The sequence below is a fragment of the Condylura cristata genome, unplaced genomic scaffold, assembly GCF_000260355.1.
Source record: "Condylura cristata isolate star-nosed mole 26May11 unplaced genomic scaffold, ConCri1.0 scaffold00006, whole genome shotgun sequence".
Lineage (NCBI taxonomy): Eukaryota > Metazoa > Chordata > Mammalia > Eulipotyphla > Talpidae > Condylura > Condylura cristata.
In genome coordinates, this window is record NW_004567107.1 from 65,592,283 (window position 1) to 65,604,037 (window position 11,755).

At 48.1% G+C, this 11,755-nt stretch overlaps 1 protein-coding gene across 1 annotated transcript in view; it reads left to right on the forward strand.

Moving 5' to 3' along the window:
* GLIPR2 (GLI pathogenesis-related 2) overlaps positions 1-11,723 on the forward strand; it is a 23,445-nt gene extending 11,722 nt beyond the window's left edge. The window contains exons 4-5 of the mRNA XM_004677780.2: positions 789-866; positions 9,050-11,723. Of these exons, the coding sequence (XP_004677837.1) occupies positions 789-866; positions 9,050-9,210 (239 nt within the window). The 3' untranslated portion in view covers positions 9,211-11,723. The remainder of the gene's footprint in view (positions 1-788; positions 867-9,049) is intronic.
* The last annotated feature ends 32 nt before the right edge of the window (positions 11,724-11,755 follow it).

Consider the following 11,755-nt stretch of genomic DNA (forward strand, 5'->3'; position numbering starts at 1 on the left):
CGCCATGTGGTCTCCTCCGGGGCAGGCGGGAATCGAACTCATGCGGAAGTGGCTTCAGCTTCTCAGTGCAGTGCTTTAACCCGCTGTGCCACCAGGGAGGGCCAACTTCGGTAATTTTTAGATGCTCCCCAGGTAAGGTCAAGACCTTGCTACTCTGGGGTCCACTGATCAGCAGCAAGAAACTAGGTCTGGGAATTATTTGAAAAGCAGACTCCCAGGCTCAACCCTGGCCTACTGAAGGTAGTATCTTTATTTTAAGTAGAACCTGAGATCTGACTCTCAGAGCCACCGCTGCCAGGAAAATGCTGTGGGTGTTCTCACATCTCAGATCCACCCGCCTAAGTCCTCCTGTCTGCAGCAGAGACCCTGGCCTGCCACTTCAATTGCCTTGCCTCCTATAGAGATTTCGGGAACCAGGTTTGGGGTGGGCTGAAGGCAGTCTCCTGGAAACCCGGAACCTCATGAAAAGTCCTTGGAGTAAGTTGGAAGCTTCCCTTTTATGCAGAGGCCAAGAGAGGGGAAGGCCTGGCCCCAGGTGACACAATAAGTTAGCAGCAGACCAGGGACACAGGTAGATAGATACAGGTCCCCAGACCCCAGATCAGGGCTCTTCCTAGCTCCCCACAGGCCCCCTCCAGCCTGGGCCTGCTCCTGTTTCAGCCCGCTGGTTTTTTTTTTTCTGTTATCTACTGGTGGGATGGGTGATTTGGAGTTGATGGGAGAAGATGGGAAAATAGAGAATGGACCGATTTTTGTTGCTGAGTTTTAAAGCTGTCTTTTCTATGCAGGAAAGGAGGTGGCAGAGAGATGGTACAATGAAATTAAGAGCTACAACTTCCAGCAGCCTGGCTTCACCTCCGGGACTGGTGAGTGGTGGACCCCAGCAGCGTCCTGGCCCTGTTGCTCTTGGTGTCTGATTTTGCTGTGGTGCTAACTCTCAGACAACAGTCGTTTCCCTCTTCCGTGTTTCTTGATTTGACTACTCAAAGAAAGGACAAAAGTCTTTCCCCAGTACCTCTTCTCCTAACACACATACACAACCACACCCCACCATGTATGAGCACCCCAGTTAGAACCCCCGAGCCCAGCTCAGCCCTGCAAAGGGCTGGAGTGTCACAGGAGACGAGCTTTTAAAGCTGCAGAGTGCTTTTCTCCCAGAGTGGTCTTTCTGCACTTTTAAATGCGTCATCCTACGTGTAGTCTTACTCACCTCCAATCTAACCTTCTCTTCAGTCATCAGAATATTCTAAAATCATCTCTGTCCAGGCTGTTCTCGTGATTAAACTGCCAACCTGCTCATGCCTCTGGTGACAACCCCTCCTACCTCACACCCCACATCCTCCCAGCCACGCGCCCCACCACAGGGCTCCTAAGCATTCTCCCTCCACCTCTATGTTTGGGTTTATGATTCAGGGGAGCTTGGGATGTGAACAATCAGAATCTAGCCACAGCTCTGGCACAATTAGCTGTGTTAATCTGGGTTGACTCCCTACCCTCCCCTGTCCCTGAGGAAGAGGGACAAGGTGGTGATGAACATTCTGATGAGAACTGGTGCTTAGATGCAGGGAGAAAGCTTGCCATGGAACCACCAGCCTTTATCTCAGGCCTCCGGTGATTGGTGAATGCTCAGATGAGCCTGCCCCTTGCCAGCCCCTGCCAGGTTCCTTGTCTTCCTCAGAAGCCACGCAGCTCTTCCTGGGGCCCAGGATGGGTCAGGAAGGGCTGTGAGTGTCCCTGACCGTAAGGCCCAGGGAAAGGGAAAAGGGAACTCCCTGCCCACCCCATACCTCTACCCCACTCTAAAACTCTACTCTACCCCATATGTCTACCCCATCCATGGCCGGGGCCACTTATGACCTCTCACCCTCTGGAGGATTCTTCAGAAGCAGGAAGTGTTCTGAGAGTCAGTCATGTTTCCTGTTGTTAGCAACGCTTTGGGTTTTTGCAACTGTGTGGGCAGGGATAGGGCAGAGGTACCAAGTCTCTGCCAAGGTGTTGCTGCTCTCAGCACTCCAAGCTGGTGCAAGGTCAAGTCCTCTTACCCCCTCACCTCTTACCCCCCCCCCACAAATACCCCCTTGGAATGAGAATCTGTGGCACTTCAGTTAGAGGGGTGGGGAGGGAGCAGTAGCATCCTCCAAGCCATGATTAAGCGTGGGGGTGGGGGGTGGGGGTGGGGAAAGGCTGGGGGTGGGCAGAACCTTGTCCCTTGTCTCCTTTTCATAAACATCGGCATCCAGGAGGTGTTATATATTTCATCGGGTCTGGGTTTGCTTTTCTTATGAGCAAAATTCATGAGCCGTTGCATGTGTGTCAGAGCAAATGCCTAGCGTTGCTCACGTGTGCACAGCTCCTCCCCATCATGGCCACGCCACCCTCATGATGCCATTTGGACGTGGTCTTTATTCCACCCATTTTGGAAAGAAGGAAACGAAGGCCCGGAGGGAAAGTCTTCTCTCAAGGCTGTGTCCAGTCTGATCCTTTATCCATGGTCCATCGTCCACAGCAAGTGACAGAGTCAGAGGTGGGACTGGGGCTCAGCTGGCCTTGATCACTGACCTCCTGCACCACCGTTGCACCATGGTGCCCACCTCTATAGAGGAAGTCAGAGCTTTGTCCCTATAGCCTTTCAGGGCCCAAGGCCATTGGCTGGGGACAGAGCCCGAGCCAAGGCTGAAGCACAACTTTGGTTGGTGTTATCATCTGGGCTTGCAAGACCCCTCTGCAGAGGGCCTCAGACCCACCAGACCCATGCCTCAGCTTCCCCCCCAATTTCCATAGGAAAAGGTGTCTAAAATCTCCTTGAATCTGTCCCCAGCCAAGACCTCACTGTTGTGATGAAGGACACAGTTCTATGCTGTTTACTGAGTGGAAGAAGTGATTTCTTAAATTCCTTGGTTATATTCTATTTTAATGGTATGATATGAAAATTGCAAGCTATAGAAGATTCTCCCTTCCGTCACCGCGATCCCGCATTCCCCCACCACCCCCGACGGGTCTTGTATATGATTCCAGTGTGGTTTGAGCCTGTGCCAGCATTTGTGTGTGTGCCCCCTCACTCCCCTTTTTAGACTCGAGTCAGATATATGATCTCTTGCATTTGCTTTCTTCATACTGCAGATGGTCAACGACTGTTCCATAGCATCACAAAAGGAGTCTTCTCATTCTTTCTCACTGTCGCTCATATTCCCTTGCAAGAATCTATGGAACTTATTAATGTGTTTTTCACAGATCTATTCTAGAAACTTGGGTCTGTAGTAAGAAAGAGGACATGGTCCCTTTCGGGGAAGAGAAAAAGGAAGTTGTTAGTAGAGAAAACAGTATCTGATGGTTGCTAAGGAAGGTGGGTCCTTCACCTCAGCCCTACATACTAATCCTTAATTACCTCTGTGTAGACAGACGCCTCCCAGCCCAGCAAAAGATCAGTTGCATCTGTTTGGAAAGGGCTACCATAGCATTCATGCTCCCTAAGCATGTTGTGTTGGCATTGTTTCCTTGACAACCAGCAGACAAATGGCAGCTCTTTCTTGTCTGGGAGCCTGAGAGTCGGGGGTCAAGGGCCAATGCCTGTGGGCTCTGGGAAAGAATAAGAAGGCTGGAGCCTTGAAGACAGCCTGTAGAAGCTGAACGCTTGGCAAAGTAACACCGAAGTCTGAGGACCAGGGTGAGTCAACAAGAAGTGCTTGTCCCCTGGTCTGAGGTCAGAGCCAGAGCGGATTGGGCAATGACCCAAACAAGGTTAAGGCTCACTGGTAAAGATGTGTAATTGCTCCAAGGGCTCATTTTCCTTTCATTCTTGCTTTGGTTGTTCACATCAACTCTGTGGATTCGTGTTCATGACCAGTTAGTGAGTGACCAAATTTAGTAGCTGTCAAATTCTATGTGGCTGTAGGTGGAGAAACAAACTATACCAGAATTGCAAAATTATACAATTGGAATTCCATTGTAGAGCTGGAAGGTACCATTTAGTCCATGAATGTTTATTCAGTCCTTACCATATAGGAGGCACAAAGGGAAATATCAACTTTAACTCTTCCCCAAAGGACTGGAAGAGTGTGGATATAGGCTCAGTTGCCATCCCCCTCACCCTTTAGTTTTGTGGTAAAATATACTTAACATAAATTTTACCATTTTAGTCATTTGTAAACGTATGGTTTAGAGGTTGCATGCCGTTGAGCAGCTACCCCCACCGTCCACCTCCTGAACTTTCACATCATCCCAAACTGAAACTCTGAGCACCTTAAGCAATAGCTGTCCATCCCTCCCTGCTGCCAACATCCTAGTCCTAGTGACTGTGGCTCCATTTTCTTTTTAAGAATTTGACTTATGTGAGAGGAATCATATAGTATGTATCCTTTTGTATCTGACTTATTTCCATTAGCAGAATGTCTTCAAAGTTCATGCATGTTGTCACATGTATCAGAACTTCACTCCTTCTGAAGGCTACGTAATATTCCACTGTGAGTACATGAGTGCTTCTCTATTAGCTTGTGGATGAACATTGGGTTTTTCCCCTTTGGGCTTTTGTAAGTAATGCAGCTGTGAACACAGGTGTACATATTCCTGCCACCAACACCAGCTGCACCTAGAATGACAGTGAATGCTCTGGCACAATGGCCTCCTTTCCATTCCCTGAACACACTGGTCCCTGCTTTCAAATCTCTTTTTGAGGGGGGCCCTCCCTGGTTAAGCACAGTACCATGAAATGATCTGAAGCCAGTGTAGCTCAAGTTCAATCCCTGGTGAGGGAGTTGACCCCCATGGCGAAACAGACCTCTCCTGACCAGCCCGCTGCTACCCTCAGCAGTGTCTTTCTGTCAGTCTGCCTGTTCTGCTCCCCACTCGGTCTCTGGTGAATCCTCTCAATCCCTGTCCCTCGGCCTGTGCCCCAGTTTTTGTATGCATAAGTAAATAAATCTTTAAAATGTATATATTCTTTTAAGGAGGGGGAATTTTCCTAGATGTAGAATTACTATATCATATGGCAATTCTACATTCACTAGTGTCTTTCATAGCAGCTGCATCATTTTGCATTTCCATCAGCAAAGTGTAAGATTCCAGTTTTTCCAAAACTTGACCAACACTGTCAAGAGTTGATTTTATAATCATCCTAAGCCAGGTAGGTTCATTGTTGGTTGTCTCAGAGAAAAAGATAATTTGGGAGCCACCAGCAGACTTATAAGCCTTTAATGTTGAATCAGGGGACAGATCAGCTTTCTCTGTCGGTACTTCTCTGGCTGCTCCCACTCCCTTCCGTCGCAGAGTGGTGCTGCCCTGATAGCCCGTTCATATCCCTTAATCCAGGTATCCCTGTTTTATATAACAACAGGTGTATGTGAAAGGCCACAAGTTCCAGTTATAGATGCTAATGGCTGAGGATGTAAAAAAGCCTGATTTTAAACTCATTTCTCCTACAACTTGTCATTTTATGCTTGTTTGTTTTTTTTAAATTAATGTCTATCCTACTGAGTGCAAAATGGTTGCCCTCTTTCTTTCTTAACCACCCTATGGGGTGCTTAGTTACTTTGATCATGGTTTTTCTCCTCCCTCCTCCCTCCATCAGCTACTGAGCTGACCTACTATGTAGATCTCGTGTGTATCTGTGTTGAGCTGACCTACTGTGCAGACCATGTGTGTATCTGTGGTGAGCTGACCTACTGTGCAGACCACATGTGTATCAGTGATGAGCTGACCTACTGTGTGCCAGGCCCTGTGTTCAGCACTGGGGATAGAGTGCTCCTTGGGACAGCTGTGGTACTTGCCCAGAAGGAGAAACTGATCTCTTCAGGGTTCATTTAGCAAATGAATGCCCTTCTGTGACCTGTCAAAAGCTTTCCGTGAGTAAGTCCTTAACCTCTGACTTCTACTTCCAGGAGCTGAGAATTTATTATGGTCATTGAGCAAAGAGTGCTTTAAAAACTACAGTATAGCTCAGTGTAGCGCCAGCAAGGTGCAAGGCAGGTTTGGAGTGATGCAGGGACATGGGTAAAGGAGAAGTCCTGGAGCCCTCGGTGGCTTTTTCAGGGTTTTAATGATCTTTCTATGGCATTTATAGTGAGGCAACCAGGTGCAAGGCAGGTGGGGAGGCCCGGGCACCAGGAGGCTAGCAGACCTCCCCCCAACCCAGCGCATTTTTTACTCTTTCTGGGCCCTCTGGCATCCCCTTGTGGTCTCTTCTCTGGTCTCTCCTTCCCCTTGCCCACCTTCCATCCTCTTTTGCTGCCACCTTACATGCCAGCCTCCCTGCTCAGGGGCACCCACTCACGCTCACACAGAGACACTCCAGGTGCCACCATCAGGCCTGCTTGTAAGACCACAGGTGTCAATCATAGGTGCTAATTTGTGGGAGGGTGGAAAAAAACTGATCCCTTCCATACACCCTACACTGAGTAAATCTTAAAGATCTTATTGGCTTTATAGCATGATCGTAAGTCAGTCAGTGTCCTGGACTCTGGCATAGACTCAATAGAAAGGAGCTCAGAGGAGCCCTTCAAAAAGACTTTTACAGGCAGAAGTGAGCAGGCAACAGGAAGTTAAATTAGCAAAGCCTGGTCTGGCTGTAGCAGAGCACTTTCCTTGAGGGGTGGCAGAGCCTGGCAGGCAGATGACCTCACTGGACTGACCAGGTGACTCCTTATTGGCTAAAATTGAAGGGCCCATTTCTGGGAGAGGCTGAAACGAGTTTGGTGATGTGGGACTTTTGGGATCTGTTGTCTTGCAAAGACTCTGCCCAACATGGAGTGTAGGGAGGAGATGGAGGCCAAGCTACATTAGCAGCCAGAAAGACCAATGAGGGCCAATGCGGAGAAGCCTCAGTCAGCCCTAGAAGTGTCTGGAGGGTCAGGCAGTAGCTTTACAAGCTGTTTGGCTTAGAACAGAGGGAACGAAAGACATTCTAATCTGTCAAGGTCTCAAAAAACTCAAAGCATAGAAAGGCTGCACTTCCTGTAAGGCCAGACTCTGAGTCCGAGATGGTTCTTCCATCTGCCTTGTGTTCATTCATTCATTCATTCATTCATTTGACAACATCTTATTTGACACTTTCATGTACCAGATGACAGGTAGCTTGTGGGCATATTTTGGGGGAATAATACAATTTGGTCTCTGCCCATGTGGGGCTTGTTACCTATTGAAAGAGTCAAGCAATTAGCAAGTAATCAGACAAATAAATCATTGCACATGATAAGAATACTGGGGGGTAGGGGAAGAGGGGGACCTGCAGGAACAAGTGGATGTGACTTTCTTGGGAGCAAGGTGCTGAGGAAATGAAAGAGTGAGTATGAAAGACTTCTGTGAACAAGTGACATTAGACTGAAATGTTAGAGGGACAAGATGATGGTGGTCATCAGAAGAGCATCTGGTGCAGTGACCTGCTGGTGTGCTCAGGGAATGGAAAGGAGGCCACAGGGCCAAAGCAGTCACTGTCTTTCCAGGTGCAGCTGGAATTGATAGCAGCATTTTTTAAATCATTTTTTTAAAAAAAAATAACATTTTAACATCATTTTGTGCCTTTTCCCATCTCAGTTGTAATCCCTATGGGCTTCTCATCACCAAATCACCCATGTGCCATCACCATAGTCCAGTGCATTTCCCTCCCGCCCCCCATATTTGATCCCATTCCCCACTCTACCCCCTTAAAATGTCTCTGGTATATAGTTGTTCATTATTATTATTATTTTCTCTTCTGGTTCTTTATACACCTGAGAGCAGGATTTTTTTTTTTTAATTTTATTTATTTTTGCATTGAAGAACTGGAGTCTAGGCCAGAGGTGTGTGTATGTAAGGATTCACCAGAAAGAGGGGGGAGCAGAACAGAAGGATCTACTGAAATACACTGCAGAGCGAGCAGCAGGCAAGACAGGAGAGGTCTGCTGTGCCATGTGGGTCACCTCCCTGGCCAGGATTGAACTCAGGTCATTGCAGTAGTAGTGCTGAGACTTAACCCCTAGAGTACCAGGGAGGCTCCTAATGCAGGATTTTTAAACAGGGAAATAAACAGATGTGCTTTGTATCTCAAAACCATCACTTTGGCTACTTAAGTAGAAAGTGAATTGTAGCGAAGGTGGGCACTAGAGAACCAGTGAGGGTGATCACAGTGCTCTGAGTGAGATACTTCTGCTTGGGACCAATTTTGGGAGTGGATGAACTTGAAATACATTTTAGAGTTAGCTCCTTCAGGATTGAAGAATAAGTTGTTGTGGGAAAATGAGGGGGAGGGAGGATGGCAGAGCAACCCCTCTAGTCAGGTATATAGAGGTACCACTCACGGAAATGGTAGGGTGGGGAAAAGGGTAACTTGGGACATTGGGGACCAAAATCAAGAATGAGGCTTGGAGACATTACATTTGAGTTGCCCAAGAGAAGTTCAAGTAGAAATATCAAGTAGGCAGGAGTGTCGGGAGCACAGAGGAGAGGTTTGGGCTGGAGAAATAGTTTGGAGCCAAGCAAAGATGAAACTGTCTACAGAGCTACAGAGTACAGCAAGCACAGAGTCCGGGATTGAGTCTTGGGCAATGCTGGTCCTCCACCACTTACTGGTGAGATGGAAGAGGAGGAATGAGAGGCAGCAGATGGGGGTGGGGGGTGTTCTGGGAGTGGGTGACAACGTGAAAACTGAAAGAGGAGAGTGCTTTGGAAGGGCAAGAGTCAACACTACTGAATAGTCCTGAGATGTCAAGTGAGATGAAGACGAAAATTGACCATTGGGGAGGAACTTGGAGATGGTTGGTGACCTTGAAGAGTGTGCTGTTTGGGGAGACTGGTGTTAGGGAGGGTGGCTTCCTAATTGTCAGGGTCACTCAGCTTTGTCATCATGGGAGACCATGAAACCTTTTGGCATCAAGAAGTGCTGAACTGAGCAAGGGCTGGATAATGTCAGACAAATCAGACACCCGTGTGTCTTTTGTCTCCTTCCTCTGATTGGTGCTTGTGAAGATCAACCCCCCACCACCACCCCAAGCCTGGCTGGGTGGTGCCGGAGCTCAAGACTCCCTTGAAACATCCTTCTACTAATGAACCTGTTTCCCTTTTCCCTGCCCACCCGCTGCAGGACACTTCACAGCCATGGTCTGGAAAAACACCAAGAAAATGGGAGTGGGGAAGGCATCTGCCAGCGACGGGTCCTCCTTCGTGGTGGCCAGATACTTCCCAGCTGGGAATGTCGTCAACCCAGGCTTCTTTGAAGAAAATGTCCTGCCTCCAAAGAAGTAAATTGTCAGATGTGATGGGAAGGTGGCAGACTTTAGAATGTGGATATGAAGTGCCTCGAACAACAAAAACTCAACTGTGTGTCTGTCCCGTGGGTTTGGGTTTGCCTGTGGGGAGTCCTTGCACACACACTTGAATCTACAGTTCCGCTCCAACTCATTCCCACCAAAGGAATGACTATATGAAGCATTTACCTTAATGGTTACCTAGACCTTTATTATTTGGACTTTGGGGTCAGGGGGTCAATTTTCAAACTTTTTTGTTATTTTTTAAGACATTTCTTTTGTAACTTTCTAATAATACCCATCCCTGGACTCCAAATGTTTGTGATTTGAAAAGTGAAGTTCATTTTACATGCTCTTCATGCACGAGATAGATGTCAAGCCCTCATTTAAGTGTGATAAAACATATAGCTTTAAACACATAAATGTAAAGCAGCTTCCATCAGAAAGGCCGGCCAGGCAGGGGCTCCATTTCACAGAATTACCAAAAGTTCCAGTTGTGTAAGACATGATGTCATCCTTGTGCCTCCTGGAATTCTGCACTGGGATTGCCAGAAAACAGAAAACAGCTTTCCTTCCTTGCGTTTTTCTACCTTGAAGTGGCAAAGTGCCACACCACCACATCACCACCCATCACCCTCCCCTTTTTTTCCTCAAAATCATCTGGCATTTGAGAGTTCCATGTGCTCCCCACCCCCACCCTGGTTTCTGGATTGCTGGCTAAGCCTGGAACTCACCCTCCCCCACCTCTGCAGGGTGGCCCGAGGACTGTTCTGGGAGAGCCCCTCAGGCCTGGGCCCTTAGCCAGCTGCCTGGGGTGGATGAAGTCACTGAGCATGGGGGTGAGTGTGAGCTCACTCGGGCCCCCAGAGGAAGCCCTCCAGCCTCTGCCCCTTCCCCTCACAGGCCTGAGCCCAGGCCTGTTCCTGGCAGCTGTGGCTGCAGCTGTGGTTCTTCTCCCTCCTGGAATGTGTGACAGGCCCAAATGTTCCAGGGAGATAACCATGCAGGGGCTTAGAGGTACTAATTTGGTTCCATTTTGCCTCAGATTACTCAAAGTTCATCTGAATAACAATTCCATGCCTTCTGTGTGGAGCGGGCCAACCTGGTGCCAAGCAGAGTCTCCCCGGGTCCAGGGCATCTCCCCTTGGGGACTGGCAGGGAGCAGCTCGTCCCAAAGTAGGCTTCCTGGAGGTCTCCACTGTCCCCGTCATCTCACCCAGGGATATTGGCTAAGACTACAATAAACCAGTTCTTTTGTGTAATATCTTCCTCCCATGCCATTCACACCTGATTCTTAATTGGTGACTAAGCTAACGCACAACTCTTGAGTGCCTGTCTCAGGTAGCTCAAGCTCCTGAATCCCTCTAACCTCTCCCCTGTGGACTGTACTTAGGTGGCCATGTTCAAAGCCATGTGACCCGCCACTGGCAACTGCTTGGACCAAAGTGCACCAGTGATCCAAGGGCAGTCAACCCCTCTGCCTGCTTGGACCAAAAATTTGATTTAAGAAATCAGAGGAGAATTTTCTATTGGAATTGAAAAAAATCAGGATGCTATGAGTTTGAATGCCGGCTATGTCCTGGAAAGCTCTGCAAGCCCACTTACAAATATGAAATATATAGATGTGAGGAAGTTCCTTTTTAGAGAAACAAAGGAGTCTGGGATGCCAAAAAGACCGCGTCTGACTGACTTTCTGGTATCCAGCCAAATCAGTGTATCTTGACCCTTATTTTCTTCAGTTTCTCAATAAAATGATCACTGATGGTCCCCAAGAAGGTCAGGATATTAGGATCCCTTCTTCCCCCCAGGAGTCTCCATGAACAGAAAATGCTAAGCTGGGTAGGGCACTGAGTATGAGTGGGTTAAAGAGACCTGGCTCAGTGCTTTGTGCTGAGGTCACACTGGGCAGCTGCCATGAGCAGTGGGAACTGAGTGACTGATGAACTGTGGTTCCTGAAGACACGGTACCCTACTCCCCCACGCCCCCAAACGCACACACAGACATAACCAGGTGGAGGACTCTGGTGCACAGACCGCCTCTTAGGCTGGATTCTGATTCCGCATTGGTGTAAGTAGCAGCTGACAAAGACTTGTCCAGTGCTGAGATCATTGGTATGTGTGCTGCTTTCCAGCTGTGGAGGGCTGGACTTTCTTTCTTGTCCACTTTGAGATGTGGTTCAGGTCTATTTCACAAGCAGGAGCCTCTATTTTCCTCTTTGCCTAGTCCTGACAGAGTCACTTTAGGACCCTGCTTAACGTAAAAAGGGGGAAATTACTTTGGATTGACTAGTAGGCTTAAAGGATGCTCAATGGTTGTTTGGAAAAACTTCTGAATTATTTATGGGTCCTGTGAAAACTTTAAGAAGTTTTTAAATCCAAGTTTCTTGCCTGGGGCACTACAGTCCCAGGCTGAGCTATTTTTGCTGCCCCTGTGAGGGTGCAATTAAAGGAGCTTAAGGTCTGATCCCTCAAGCCAAAAGCCCAAAGGGAACTACAGCTTCCTTTACAAAAATTCCTTGTGGGTCTTCATTTTTTTTTTTTTA